Here is a 16,605-nt window from a genome sequence, read left to right as displayed (position 1 = left end):
GCAACATTTAGGATTAACCGATTGGCTACAGGAAAGCATGGATGCAGCTTAAAATCCAGCCATTCAAATAACTTGTCACTTATCCGAGGCTCAAAAAAGAAACACCTAACCTTCCTCTCAACGCTACTACTAGCTCATAATTTGCAAGGACAAAATTACAGCAATTATCCCTCGGATTTACGAACCTCAAAACCTATACAAGGATATAAACAAGAAATTTCTGCTACCAAGAATCTCGTTGCCAATATTAAAGGACTAAAATAGTTTTATTCTAGATTAGTATGCCTCATTAACAGCCAATATATCCCCTAGATTCCTGTGGGCAGCAAAAATATGGTCTATCCCACAAAGCACACCCCAAGCGAAGGTTGAGAGAGAACTCCATCAATAGAATATGTACTTTACAGCTATGATGCCTGAAAATTACTGAGAAAAGAACAACAGAACGACGAATGCAAATGAAAAAGAGGAAAAAAATTTACAATAACAATGAGTTACGCGATTACTTTACAGGCTGCCTGCCATTCTGCCAGGACCAGTGTTTGGTTTTATTTAAAATTATGGCCTGCTGCAGGAATCACTTCACATATCCAATAGTTTTTGCTTACATGGACCGTGAAGCAACACATGAGCTTAGCAGACGCTACGCCAATCATATACAGTTTAAGATTCCCCATACTTTTTCGAAGAGACTAAACTCCTGCAGAGCATGATAACACCCATTGTCACCAGAAGAAGTCTAGAAACATAGAAACTGATCATAGAACTGGACACAACCTATCACATGAAGTGAGTTTCACCTTTTTGTGGGTTTCACACCACCCATGTGAGAGGGTTTGTATCTAATTCTGTGATTGGTTTTTGTGTGTAACACAAAATGTTAATAGACCAAGAGCATTTTTCAAAATTCTCACCGGCTTTAGCAAGGTTTCCTCTTATCCACCTTTAAGTGAATATTATACCATTTTTTCTTCTTTGGCCTATCTCTTGTTGAAGATTTCTTCTCTCTTACTTGGTCATCATCTTTGGCATCCTTGGATGCACTTCTATTCTTGCTTCTACTACCACTCCTTTTCATTGGAGGAGCAACTGCGTAAGAAGCATGAATTTCATTCCTTTGCTTGAGAAGTTCATCAATCTGCAAAATCAAACATAGAACAAGGGTCAAACATACAATTCAGTGAGTTTTAGAACTACCAACGCGCTCCAACAATAACACCCCCTATAAAGTTCATAATCTAGTTCGGTAAGCATTTAACTCACTGCTCGCATTTCTTGTGCGTATCTACTGGTCATCTCTGTAAACTGTTGGAGGACCTGTTAACATCCACAAGAAAAATAAACAAAAGGAAAGCAATTTGTAAAGCTGATGCATACTGCAAATATTGATATCTAAACCTCTCTGTATTCAGTTTCAAACTTTGAGAGTTCCACCCTCTTAGACAAAATCTGAGTTTCCACAGCTCTAAGATTCTCCTTCTCCGCTGTAAACTGTGAAGCACAAAGAGCCTCTATGGTGTAGCTTGCCCTTTTGAAAAAATTGTCGCCTAAAGAAATGTGCCAGAACATCGTCAGAAAATGGCAGTTAAGGCCACCAAAACATAGAAGCCAATCCCATACAGATCAGCACACTATTTTTGCCATCATTATAATACATACCAGTACATTTTATCTTGCCATTTTGGACTTATTGCTATAAAATGTTACAAATTTAACAATTGCTCTGTACTTGTAACTATTTGATAAAATCAACATTTCCAAACCTATTAGTGTAGAGATCCTAATTTTTGGTAATTACACATGAAACCCTGAGCCTTAGATTAATAGCATTTTAGCCCCTAGTTTCGTAAAAGTCTGCAAAATGGCCCAATAAAGAATAATTTTCCTATATATTATCATAATTAAATCCTAGAACACCACTTTATAATTGGAAATACCCTAAAACTTGATTTTTATTTATTTACCTTGTAGTTTATAAATTAATTCATACATTTTATTTTTATTTCTATTTTAGTTTTGTTATTCCTTCATTTATTATTTATTTGAATATTTAATCATTATTTGAATTGAATATCATTATTTATTTGGATATGTACATAGGTATTATAAATATATATATATATATATTGGTGGAAAATTGGTTGAAAAGAAAATAAATAAAATATCTAGATATTTATAAGTTTTCTTAGTCATTAAGCTAGAATGGTAGAATGGTCTTTTTAACCCAAATCTTGGCCTATAAATTGAGAAGCATTGTCTCAATTTCCACTCTCACATTTCACCAGCCCAAGGAGAGAGTGAGAGAGGGAAAGTGTGATTAGGGTAAAAAAAAAAAAAGAAAAAAAAAAAAAAAAAAAAGGAAGAAAAGGTGACTCAAGAAGGTAAGAACACACCCCTCCCATGTCTTCTCCAATTCTTTCACCCATCTCATCCTATTGTCTAGATGCCCTTGTATATTAATGGTAAATAGGGTTTTTGAAGTGTGTGAAAGTGTAGATTTGATTTAGTGACTTTGCCTTACAAATTTGTCAAATTATGCACTGCTGCAACTTCTCTAATTTAAAAGAAATATCAAACCTATTTATTTCTCAAATTTGAATTTAATGTAGAATATTTGGTGTGTTTAGAGCTTGTGATAATTTTATTAGCCCCTCATTGTGTGTTTTTAAGACTTGGATATTTTGTTTTAAAATCTGGTCCTGAGTTTCTGAAAAACAGTCCACTTCTTACAATTTTATAAAATCCCAGAAAAATCATTAAATTGTTGGTTCTTCCGTCAAAATTTAGAATTCTGAGTCCACTTTCCAATAGAATTTATTTGGGTGAAAATCATCAGGTAGATTGAGAGGAAAGCTAGTTTTCCCAAAGGGTGAAAAATCTGGATAGATTTTCTAATATAGCTTGTAGATAAATTTCTAGAGGTGCTGTGCAAATTCTGAGAATTAGAACTGAAACTAGACAGATTGATTATTGTTTCTGTGCAATTTCAGCCCCTAATTTGACCTAGAAGCATTTTTACCAAAGCGGTATTGTTAGCCCTGCAGAACAGAACAGTGCTGGAAATGATGTTTTATTGGGTTACTTGTCTCTAAGTGTTTCAAAGCATTCCTAATGTTGTTTGCTTGCTTTACCATACTTATGTATGCTTATCATGGGTTATATTTCCTCTCTTACGTTGGCTCATGCTCTTTTATATTACCAAATGTGATTAACTTATTTACTAAAAGAACTAATAAACGGGAAATGATAAGGGGTTGGCAATAGATGACGTTCACTCGTGTTTCAGAATGATTTATGTAATATGCATGTGAATGGGATGAATTGTAGTGGGATTAATACCAAATGACCTAAGTCTTGAGCAAGTGGTCTAAGCGAGCCCCTAGGTTGACACAAATGTATTCAGACTCTATGCGGTGGTTTCAGGGTGTAAGCGAGCCCTAGGCACGATTTGGTATGTGCAGGGCGTAAGCGAAACCTAGGCACGATTTGTGTGTAAGCGAGCCCACTTGTTTGGCCGTCCCTTTTGAGATCCACCAATGTTGTTGACTGGTAAACAACTGGGAGGTGGACATAGGTGGTAAGGTCAGCAAAGCAGCAAAAGGGGGAGTTCTGAATAATCCAGTGTTCAACCTTATGGTTGGATAGAAGGATCTCTTTGGGGGATTTTAGATGTTTAGTCAAACTACTAATTCACAGAACCTAATTGTATTGTTATATGCTATGTTACCCAGTTTGTTCTGTGTATGGTTGATTGATTGATAGAATGTATGAGAGTGCGTGTGTTTTTACTGGGCATTCCAAACTCATGGCGTGTCATGCCAGGTGAGGAAGCAGTTTACAAGGAAGAAGTTTACAATGGTGAAGGTTATCTCGAAGGCAACCAAGATAAAGTGTTGGAGCCGTGGTTCACTTGAAGACTTAGACTAGTAGTTTTTTTTCTTTGACTTTTGGTGTGACAGTATTTTGTAATCCTAGTGCAGAACACAAATGAATTAACTATGGTATTAACTATGCTTATATGTGTATATTAAGATGTTTTGGTTATCTATCATGTTTTAGTTGTATTTTTTTTTTTTCACGGTCATGAATTTTGGGGCGTGACAATTAGTTACCTATTAAGTGCAATTTACCAATTTTTACAAAATGCAACACTCCTAGAAAAATAAACATACATGCAAAAGATAATATAATTTTTAACATAATATAGAATTAATAGCTTTTAGTACTCAACATAGAACAAATACAATTTGTACACTTGGTACATTTTGAATAAATGGTCAAGGCTAGTGTTACCAAAAAATGCTAAGACCCCAGCGTTTATGTTTTGGAATGCAAGTTCTGAAACATATAGTACACTTTCATTCCAAAATGGTGATTTTAGTGATCCCAATTTTTTACTAATTTGTTTCATTCAATTTTTCTTTAGGAGGAAAACAAAAGACAATATAAATGAACTAAATAATAGAGTAGAGTTTTGATGGGACAAAATGTAAAAAATGGGCCATAATGCTCCCAAAAAATGTGTTATTACATAATCAATTAAAAGAATAATAGACTATTTTATTCAATAACTATCCATTTGTAAAATAGAAATAGCTCTCACATTTAGAAGTAATTTAAATTGCAACAGTGTAACTATACAAGTCTGCCCTCATCATACCACATATTAGAGTATATGGACTTACCATGTTCACAATTTTGTTATTTTTATTGGAATGATCTGCATTCCAAGTGACATAAGTTAAGATATTCAAAGATATCAATCATTTTTTATTTTTCAAACGTTTACTTGAATTTTAATATTTTTAAACTTTAACTACTTCTTTTTGTGTTTGAAAAAAAAAAATCACAACCGACTAAATATTAATTCTCTTGGCTGGTGCAGCCCGATATAGCCAAGTGTAACCCAATCACTACAATTCGGTATAGCCTAAAAACATAAGCACGATAAAAATCAAGCCCTTTACCATTTTCTTGCCGGTATGGTACAACATTGACATCTATGCATCCAACTGCCTTGTCAAGAATTTAAGAAATATATTTGGTTTGTCTTTTGAGAAAAAATTTCAAAAATTTGTTTAGTTGAAAATTTTTGAAAAAAAAAATCCAAAATCACTTTTTTCTCTACTATACATCAATCAATCACTTTTTCTCTCTCCTCTCTCCTTCTCTCCATCTCTCCATCTCTCACATCTTACACATCAATCAATCACTTTTTCTCTTACACCCATCTATTCAACTACAAAAAAATAAAAAAATAAAAAATAAAAAAATTAAATCATTCCAAACTCCAAAACTATTTTCAAAATATACAACCAAACAAATTTTCAAATTTTGTAAACTCTTTCCAGAAAATTATTTTTCAAAATTGTTTCACAAATTCAAACCAAACACGGCCATAACTTGATGCAAGTCAACGAGCTTACCATAAACTGCAAACACATGGGTCCCAGCTTTTAATTCAGATACTTCACATGGCTGAAAGGCCTCCAATTTTTTGAAAAAGGCCATGTCTGGATCCTTTGCTGCTGCCATCTAAAACCATCATAGCAAGAAACCAAAGGTAAGAAGGATGAATAAAAATAAGTTTAAAAAAGAAAAAATTAATAAGATCATAAATGGAATGATCAACTCACAGAGTTAGATGCTTGATCCAATCGATAGACAGGAAAACCAAGAAAATACATCCCAGAAGATGTAAGCTTTCCTGTTTTTGCACTATCCTCCTACAGCAGTGGCAGTTAGATATAAGTTACTGAAACAGATGCTTCAGTTCTAAAGTCAATCACATGTCAATACATTACATTCTGGAACCCTATTGCATCATATCTGAATGAGAAGAACCTCAACAGGCTCAAAATGTGGTCATCTAATGTCCCAAAGAATTAGGAGATATGCTTCATTAGCTTTCCCCATCCACAGCTTGTAAGAATAGGACAGGAAAACCCCATAATTTTTTCTTTTATTTATTTATGGGTTTTGTTAATGAGTGCCCTTAGGGCACTTGATAAGAAGCTTGAAATGCTTGTACATAATGCATGAGAGTGCGTGCAACATGCAATGTACAATCAATTTAAACATTGTTAATCAATGCCCTTAGGGCACTCGTGAACCAAACCCTTTATTATTTATTTTTTAATAATTAAGATTTGTCAAAAATCAAACATCACAAAAAGGAACATGTATACATGATGTATACAAAAAAAAAACCAATAGAAAATCAAAAAGAATTTTTAACATTTAAAATGATAATCATAAGTTCATAACGCAAAATACCCTCATATTAATGTAGAAGTTCAGAACATGATATCCAAGTCTTGTTCATCAAATTTAACTCAAAACCAAATAGATATAAATTAATAATCAAGGAATCAAATGAGAAAGCCATAAAAGTTTGTCTTAAAAAAAAAAAAAAACTAATGTAAGTTTTGGGGAGAAAAAAGAGAGAGTTTGAAGATTACACATTCAAATCATGTACATTTAAGATCTTCCCATAAATTCTGTGTCTCATTTTTTATGATTTTAACAGTTGAAAAAAAGAAAATGAGAAATGGACTTGCATAAAAAATCAGTAGCAAGTAGAAGCATAACAACCATTACGGCTGTGAATTTTTCTGTCACACCGCTATAACAGCCATAACGGGTGGCAGTAACCACCGAAACTATTACGTAATGGCGTTACCTAACAGTTGCAACTGATTTTTTAAACCTTACTTCTTCCCATATATCGTTTTTTGCTAGTCAAGGCTCCATCATGCACATCCATCATCATGCCAAAATTCAATCGATAGCTCTTTGGCTTCTAAAGAGATTCACAAACTTTTCGCGATAATATCAACATCATAGGCTCCCACCTATAGCAAGGTCTGGGAGAGGTGATAGCCAAGCAACTTAACCCCAGTTTTTGTGGAGAGGTTGATTTCCGTTACTCAAACCCATGCCACTTGAACTCACACCACAATGCTGAATCCAGAGAGTACTTGCCATCTCACCAAGTCACCAACAACAAGAAGTAGCTTGATAGTTGGTTTCAAATAAAACCAAGTTTATAATAAAAAGACAGAAAAAGAAATTGATTTACAAACTCTCTTTTCATGCACTACCATTATCATAAAGATTAACATGACAGATGCCTATGATCTAGCACACGATATTTTTTACTTTATTTTTAACATGTAACTATACCACTTATAATAAAAAAGATTGGTTTACAAACTCTCTTTTCGTGTATTATCATCAAGATTAACATGATAGATGCCTATAATCTAGCATATAATATTTAACTTTATTTTTAACATTTAACTAGTCCAAATATTGGTCAGACATTTAGTGAGATAATCAAAGGGGAATAAACTAAATTACATCAATAATTTCCACATTAACAACAATCCACAATTGCCAAAAGGACACTTTATACCTGAAGTGCAAGACTGTATCCACCGTTTTCTACCTGATCAAAGTACAATAGCTGCACAAACCCCCAGCCTATTAGTAAAATCAATGGTACCAACTTGCTAAGATGTCTAAAATAAAACAATAGCTTCATCACACGATTTTGAAATCTGTAAGAAAATCAAGAAGAAAAAAATGTTTGTAGGAACTTGACATGTAAGAGATTTGGATTTTTAAGAAATTAAAGAAAAAAGAAATTTATGATGCATGTTTAATACTGTGAATGACAATGTCTGAAATCAATTCAAATTACAATTGGAACAGGTGTTTTGGGAAGTTGGTAAAAAGTTGGCTTTTGGCTTTTTACCAGGCTTTTTAGCTTTTTGAAAAGTTATTTGGGAAGTTGATAAAAAGCTGACTTTTTGCTTTTTAGTTTAATGTTTATTTATGGTGTCAAATCAAATTAAAATGACCAAAATACCCTTACCCAATATAAGAAATTTATTTTTTTATTTTTTTGTCATAGGCCCTAATTTGTAATTTTACACTTGCGTTTTTGGCACTTGCCAAACCAATTTTGTTGTGTTTTTGGCACTTGCGTTTTTGGACATTTCGTCCAAAAACGTGGCTTTTTATTGTGTTCCCAAAACGGCAAATAACAAACATATACACTACTGATACTGATGTTACAATCAACAACCTAACATCAAGCAGCAAAAGCATGTAATAGTAGCAATAACTAACAACAATCAAGAACTAAGTAGCACAAACATGGACATGTGAAACAACACGGACCTGCCAACATAGCGATTTTCAAAAACTGTAAAATCAAGGTTTTGAAAAGCAATTGCGTTAGCCGTAATGATTGCGGTGACACGATAGTGGTTGCGGAGGTGTAAAGACCGTAGTGTAACGGTTGCGGTAACCGAAACCGTGATTTTTTTTTTTTCCCGCACAATTTGAAGAAAACTTATCGATACACATTTTTTCTTTTTCTTTTTCTTTTTTTTTTTAGAATCACATTTATTGGGGTTTAAAATAAATTTTGATCAATTTTGTTAATTTTTAAGTATGATCTAATATATTTCATATTTTTAAATCACTATAAAAGGAACTTTTTGCATTTTATTTCAATAGTTAATGATTTTAAGAATAATTGATTTTAAATGTCTACAAATTATATTTTACCAATGCCTAAACTAACTAAATAAAAAATATTCACAATTATTAAAGGAAATGATTATAAAATAAAATTTGAGCCATAAATTTTATAAAAAAAAATTATAAAGAAAAAAAATTCATATAAGATTTTTTCTTTGGTCTTGGATCACTTGATTATTTGTTCTTTTTTGTAAGTTTTTTTTTTTTTTTTTTTTAAAAAAAAGTTATTCAGAATATTGTAAAAGGGTGTAACGGTGTGTAACGCGCCGTTATGGTACTGCTACGGCCGTTACGTAACACCGAAATGACTGTTACACGTGTGAATTTTTGTCACACCGCTATAGCGACCGTAACAGGTGGCAATAACAACCACAACCGTTACGTAACGGTTGCAACCGCTTTTTAAAACCTTGCACGTAGTAGACTAGGACATGTTTTATATATCAAACATATGAATAGAAGCGTCTGTGCTTCTTAACTCAAAAATGTATAATGTCCAAGTTTTAGTAATGTTTTGTTGTAGGGCCAAAGGAAAAGTTCTAGAATAACAAGCCTAAGTGTTGGTACATGTGTGAAGAAAAAACGTCCCACATCAAAAGAAAAGTGAAGAAGAAAGGATCTTAAATAATGTACATAATGGATTCACAACTTACGAGCTTAATTTTTTAAATGGCTATGAGTTCCAAACAACATATGTTGAGCTCGGATGTTGCACAAGGTGAACTTCTTAGTTTCTCTCCCAATGAATTGGGCCATATTGCTTTGTTGTGAGCTCGCAAAATAACTCTTGATAGACCAAAAAACCTCCAAGTGCACAAAAACAATGGCTCTCAATAGCGTAGTGATTCTCGATGTAGCAAGAAAAATCCAAGTCCCCATGACATAGTCGCTCTTGATGGAGACGGTGGCTCAATTGATGGCAAGTAGTAGTTTGTAAATCATGCTCTATGGAGAGCTTGGCTTGAGATATGGTTCACAAATGAGGGGAATATTATTGGTACATGTGTGAAGGAAAAGAGTCTCACATTGAAGGAAAAAAAAAGGTACAAAGGAAAGGGTCTTAATACACATTGGATGGATTCATCCCTTAAAGGCTTAAACTTTTAGGCTAGTATGAGTGCAAACAATGTATGTTGGGGCCAGTCCGGGTATTGCACAAGGTGGACTGCTCGATTTCTCGCTGAGGAATTGGATATTTCAATTCCTCGACACTCAGTGGCATCGAGGCTGAAAGAGAGAATGACTAAGGCAGCTTTGCGCAAAACATCCACCAGATTGTCATAGTGAGGAACTTTACTCATTTTTACATGTGCACATCAAACCCCAAAAATTGACATGTCACATAACTATGAAATCATCAGAAGGGATTAAATAATACCTCTTCTAGTTACCTAATTCATCTTATAAGTTTCCTACAATAATAGGGTATAAAGATGATAAAATCTATCTTATGGTATGAGGTCAAATGAACTGTCAGCAGGCATAAGTTTTGAGCGCAAATATCATACAGTTTTATCATTTTCTGTTTTGTGCTTTGGTTGTTTCCCATGTTCCAGGGATGGGAGAAATGGAGAAAGAGAACTTAGAATTGAAACCAAAACTCCCACAGTGTAGTCTGTAAATCATATTAATGACTTCCATAATCCTAAATTTTAGAGTAAAACAACTATTTCACTCTATCTGTGCTTTGACTAACATGGAGGAATTACCAATTCTAGTTTGATAGAAGAACAATTGTAGCTCACGATTTGAAAGTAGAGCTAATAAGTCAAGTCTTGCATGCCTAAATTGATAACTCTATAGCAGCACATTCCACAGTTGATAGATATAAAGATTCCTGAACGCTCATGAGCCACACACTTCTACAAACCTTAAATTTGTTTTTGTCTGATGATTGCACCCGGCACACAAATCCAGATCGTGCTTCCTCCTCTGTTATGCTAACAGAATAGAAATGAGCGCATTGTTTATCAACCTGTTAAACAATGCCAAAAACCCATATAAGCAAACACCGTTTAACAGGACGTGTATCATAAATAACAAATAACTTACCTGTCCAACATCACCCAAAAAATTAAATTAAAAAAAAAGAAAAAAAAAAACAGCAGCAGCTAGCCTACCTTTCTACGCACTGGTTGTTCCAGTGGAAGCGGGTGAATTAACACTGCACCATTCAGTGCCTCCTCTAAGACAGTTGCTGATACTGCTGTTTTGATTGGCACGCCAAGTTTGCTAAATGTTGTACAAGAAGAACAGAACAGGAACTTTTATCTATACATAGCACAGGGCTCATACTTATATGAAAGAATGGTTCTACAAACAAAAGAAAAAAATTGAAAATGACAAAGAAACAGTAATAATATTAACTTACCTAAAAAGTGCAGCAAACATGGTGTTAACAGCACCCAAACTAGAAAGATCTAGCTCCAAGTCTTGGCTTTCTGATTCAACAGCCTGAGCAGAGGACAATCATGTCACATTTAGCACTTTATCTTTGCATTAACTATTAAAAAAAGGTATCAAATAAAATAAAATCAGAAGTAATTTCTATTAACGGAATATCTAAAATACTGAAACAGTTTTTAATTACGGCATGAACAAAGTAATTTAGAGGGAACAACAAAAATGACCATATTGAATCCCAAATGGTCTAATTAAACATCTTCCTAAATATCTTACCTTAAACCCAGCTGTGTCATACTGACGCCGTTTGTCTGGATCAGACAAAATATTATAGGAAAAAGTAGCCTCCTTAAACATATCAGCTGCTTGAGGGTCATTTGCATTCTTATCAGGATGGTACCTGAAATTGTATGATATTAGCATCATCAATAATTAATCTGCCGCACCAAAAAATAACCAGTCTCCACATGTGAGCATGCTTGTGCAAAGAGATAGAGAGAGAGTGAACATCTCCAATGCAATTTAAGATGTGAAGTAGGCCTAAGCAACAGGCCGAGCTTGAAATTTAAGGCTCAGGCCCAAGTCCATGGGCTTTGATCGGTCAACAGGCTGGGTTTGGGCGGCTCATCCTAGATTCCTAATACACAGGCCCTGCCCTAAATGTTGTGGAGTTTTCCAATTGTTAATACACAAAAACCGAAAGAGACAAACCTACAACTCGACTTAGTAAACAACTTCACCATGAGATATCTTTCTTTCACTTTCATTGTTAAACAATTTCCTCAAAGTAAATAATTAACCAGCCATAAGGCAAGGTTTTGTGTTCGCCTTCCAAGTATATGACTTAACCTTCTCATAACATAAATATATTTTTACATGTATGTGCATGTGTGTGCATGCATATTAGTTTCACATAAAACTCCAAAATTGAAAAAAATTAAGCTTGTTACAGTTCATTTTGGCTTAAACTGTGCTTTGATGCCCCTATTTGTGCCTCATTTCCTTGAGACCTCCACCTAGGCAGAAACATGTAAGTTTCACTATTAAAGTGATCTCACATGCCTTAATGTGCTTCTGTACAGAAGTAATACATGCAGACAAGAGCTACCACACAATGGGGAGTTAATTATGAATGCAATGCAAGCTAGTGTGCGTGCGCGCGCGCGCTCACACACACGCATCAAATTCTATCCTTTTTGTATTCCTTAGACGTAGATGTAGGAGTGAGCAGTACCATATATTTTCCCTTCAAAAGGAATAGGAGTACTGTAATTTAGATTAACTCATTTGAAATTCATTTGCCACAACACGAGGTGAGTGAATTCATTTATTTTCTTGTGCAATTGCATTAAAGTTTGTTGTTTCTAGCACAGTTCGTGAATGTGCAGCCTTCTTCATTGAGGCTAAATCAGAGTCAACACATTCCCCTGCTTAAAATTTCTTGGGCCAGTTTTACGGCCCTTTGTTAAATTTTTCTTTGTAGGAAATTTATTCCACACACAAACACAAACATAAACACATTGGTAAACACCAACTTCTACAAAAGTTTTTTTTTTTTTTTTGAAAAACTAACTAGATTAGAAAAGAATTTGTCAGACAACTGGGAGACTGTTTCGTTGTTCTTTTTCTATCAAGATTCCGTAGCTATTAAAAAAGGCAAGTAAAAAAGTTTTTCAAACACTAGCTTTTACATCATCTAGGGCTTAAGTGAGGAAACAAAAAACTTCAGCTCAGATAAATAGAAAAATACACTATCCACATTAATTTATTCTTCATTTGAAGACCACAATAATGTCAAACAATACAGTACTCACATCACTTTGTTCTTCATTTGGGAACCAAAACCATATCAAACAATAAATGTTAGAGCAATTCCGCCAGACTCTATACTGTGCTTGTTAGGCATTTTACCTAATCAAACCACAATTTCAATGCTCCAATAGGCTAGGCAATACACTAGGCATTATGCCTCATCTACAAGGGGACCAGCTACAATTGGAGAGCCAAGAGAGGTTAGGCAAATGATTTCTCTCTTTTAAGTGTCTACATGGCCAACTATAAAGAGTATCGTTGGAGCTTAGTTGCACGAAGCGGGAGCGGGAGCGGGAGCGGGGAAGCGTGAGCTGATAGAAGTTTCTTAAGTTGGGAGCGCCTCGGGAAGCGATAATATATATATATATATATTTTTAATAGTTATTTCTAAAATATATTTATTATATAAAGGTGAGTTAAATAATTATTTTTAAATATATTTATTATTTTTATCTTAGATATTATTTTTATAGATAATATTTTTAATTTATTTATATATATTTTTAATTTTTAATTGATATATATTATAAATAAAAAACAGTAAAATAATAAAATATGTTAAAAAATAGTAAAATAATAAAAAATAATAAAATAATGATTTATTTTATAAATCTTATTAGATTTTTTTTTATTATATTTGATTTAATTAGATTTATTATATTATTATATAACAAATTATATTATTTATTATATTTATTATATGTTAGAAACGGGAGGGGGAAGACGACGCATCTGTCTCTCTCTCCTCGCCGTATCTGACACCAACAAGCTAGGGTTTTTGTTCTTCACCAACGATCCCATCTTGGCTAGGATCGCGTTTCTCTCTTTACGGAAACGCGATTCCTACACGTTTCTTTCTAAGAACGCGGAATCGCGTTTCTTAGGAAGATTCGTCACCTGTTAGGACGATTCATGCAACTAAGCGTTGGAGTACACATCAGCTAAAGTGATTAGGTAAAAATAAAAATGTATACTTTTTTCTTTTTTTTCGTGTAGTTTCGATAGACAAAATGCCTCGTAGTGTTGGAGTTGTTCCCTCAATTCAATCTTTGAAGTTTCTTTTTTCTCTTTATTTTCTTTGGATATATTCTCACAAAGATAGCAAGAACTAAATTTGACACTGTTAGAAATTGGGCGCCCATGAGGCATGACCCTTTGAACCTTTTGAACCTGAACCTTTTGAACCTTATCCATGTAAGTTTGAATTTGAATTCAAATTCAAAACTTATTTAGATAACCATTATTTAGATAACCATTCAGGATATCTATATCTATCATATCAATAGATATGGATAGATGTATAGATAGATATCGGTGGTTATATATGTGATTATATATTTTAGATAAAATATTGATATATCAAATACGTATATCAGATACGTTATGTGGTGTTTACCCATAACTTTTTTTTCCCAGACTCTCTCTAACTCTCTCCCATTAAACAATGATTAAGCCATTTTGCAATGTGACTTGTGTGGGTGATACTCATTTTGTAGTATCACTCCACTGCTGAGTTCGTTGTTCAGATTCTGGAAGTACGTGATTTACCCACGAGATTCTTCGCTTCAGGCCCTATTAAAAGGTATGACTATGAAATTTTTCATCTGCTGCGTTTTATACTTTGATTTACATTGGTATCAGAGCTCCCACATGCAGAGCTCCCACATGCAGGTGTTCTCAGCAGTCGCACGGTGCATTGGCTAGTATGAAATTGCTCATTTTTTGGGAGATTGAGATAGAGATGTGACAGTGTCATGCCAACTCATGTGCGAGTGGAAGATGTTAGAAATTGGGTGCCCATGAGACATGACCCTTTGAACATTTTGAACCTGAACCTTTTGAACGTTATCCATGTAAGTTTGAATTTGAATTCAAAACTTATTTGGATAACCATTCAGCATATTTATATCTATCATATCAATAGATATGAATAGATGGATAGATAGATATTGGTGATTATATATATGATTATATATTTTAGATAAAATATTGATATATCATGTGATTTTTACCCATAACCTTTTTTCCCAGACTCTCTCTCTCTGACTCTCTCCCATTAAACAACGGTCAAGTCATTTTGTACTGTGACTTGCGTGGGTGATACTCATTTTGTAGTATCACTCCACTGCTGGATTCGTTGTTCAGATTCTGAAAGTACGTGATTTACCCATGAGATTCTTCGCTTCAGGCTCTACTAAAAGGTATGACTAGGAAATTTTTCATCCACTGCATTTTATACTTTGATTTACAGACACCAACTATCAGAATCAGATACAATGTGAAGATGCTTATCAAAATCCTTAATTTCTAATTATGATTTATACAAATTTCACAAATAACTTGAACATGAATTTCAAATTTGAATAACACAAAAATAAAAATAAAAAAAACACACTTTCAAAGTTGGAAAACTCCACAAGGAACAAAACATACTTGAGAGCCAATTTACGATACGCGCTTTTGATTTCCTGATCTGTAGAGTTCTTTGAAACGCCGAGAACCTCATAGGGGTCTCGCAGGAGCTGCTTCGACGAACCGTGCCGTTCCGATTTCGATCGGTGAGCCGGCATTTTTGTTTCACAGCTGACGAACCCAAAACCCTAGAAATTACTCACCAAGTTAGTTACAAATCTCAAATGAATTGTCGAATCTGACACAAACTATAAAAGTCGATTTTTTCAGAAACTTTCCGGGAAAGTTTGTTGTTTGGAAGAAAATTAAAAACCCTGAAATGATAAGTTATTCGACAAAGAGTTCATGGGATCTCAAAGCTCCCAGCTTTGAGGAGACAGAGATAGAGATAGGATGTAGAGAAAGAAAGGAGAGAGAAAATAAGAGGGCTGCGCGATAAATTGGAGGGGATTTAGGTGTGGAATTTTAGGCTTGGCTTTTAAGACGCTATTTTAATGATTTTTTTTAATTTTTTATAAATTTTTTATAAATTGGTATATAAAAAAATATAAGGCATGACCATTTATAGCGATTTTTTAAAATTTTTAACTAAAATTTTAAATTGTCAAACAAGGCCCTTCAGCTTGTTTGGTGCACTATAAAAGTGTTTTTTTGTTTTGTTTTATTTATTTATTTATTTGGATAAATTACACTGACATCCTTTGACGTTTCTTTTAATATAGATTCTCTCCTCACATTGAAAAAATTACATTTTTCTCTCAGAGATTTGTAATCTCTTTACAAATTACTTCATGGATTGCTAATATCTTACCCTTAATTTTTTTAAATAACCCTCTTACCCTTTTTATGATATTTTTTTATATATTATTATAATTTTTTTTTATTTCCATCATTATATTTAGATTAGATCAATTTAATCTAAATACATTTTGAAAGTATAAAATTTATACAAAAAATTTTTTAAAAAAAATCTATTGAATACAAGAAAATAAGATAATGTACTAAATTTTTTATTTATTAATTTTTTTGTATTTGGTGAATTTAAAAAAAATAAAAAAATATTATTCTTCTTAAATATATTTAGATTAAGTACATCTAAAAAATAAAAAATTTGCTTAAATATTAAAAAAATAAAGAAAATTAAAGAAAATTAAAAATATATATATAATTTTTTGTGTGAGTTAAATCAAAGAAAATGATTGTTATTTTTCCTAAAATGACATGAACAAAATAAACGTATTATTTTATTATTTTATATATATAAGGCTAAGGGATAAATATGTCATTTTAATCTGATAAGAGGATAAGTATAATTTTTTAAATGAGATGGAAGGATCTGTATTAAACAGAAACCTCAAGGGGTGTCACTATAATTTACACTTATTTTTTTATATTTTTTGGGTCTCTTATTTCTTTATTTTTTTA

General features: G+C 33.2%; 1 protein-coding gene and 1 long non-coding RNA gene across 2 annotated transcripts; one reads left to right on the top strand and one right to left on the bottom strand.

Moving 5' to 3' along the window:
- Positions 1-368: 368 nt before the first annotated feature.
- On the bottom strand, positions 369-15,679 carry LOC114322169 (chaperone protein dnaJ 16). Its single transcript, XM_028269431.2, has 12 exons — positions 15,202-15,679; positions 11,233-11,356; positions 10,925-11,007; positions 10,674-10,785; positions 10,424-10,528; positions 7,418-7,468; positions 5,637-5,726; positions 5,427-5,535; positions 1,399-1,547; positions 1,264-1,317; positions 915-1,138; positions 369-700 (listed from the first exon to the last, which is right to left on the bottom strand). Exons 1-11 carry the CDS (start codon positions 15,336-15,338, stop codon positions 920-922), a joined length of 1,233 nt encoding a protein of 410 aa, XP_028125232.2. The 5' UTR covers positions 15,339-15,679; the 3' UTR covers positions 369-700; positions 915-919.
- LOC114322170 (uncharacterized) lies at positions 2,247-4,044 on the top strand. Its single transcript, XR_003650590.2, has 2 exons — positions 2,247-2,381; positions 3,823-4,044. It is a non-coding gene; the product is annotated as an uncharacterized LOC114322170 (long non-coding RNA).
- Positions 15,680-16,605: the final 926 nt, after the last annotated feature.

The sequence above is a fragment of the Camellia sinensis genome, chromosome 10, assembly GCF_055761805.1.
Source record: "Camellia sinensis isolate YWXY chromosome 10, ASM5576180v1, whole genome shotgun sequence".
Lineage (NCBI taxonomy): Eukaryota > Viridiplantae > Streptophyta > Magnoliopsida > Ericales > Theaceae > Camellia > Camellia sinensis.
This window is presented reverse-complemented; position numbering and strand designations above follow the sequence as displayed.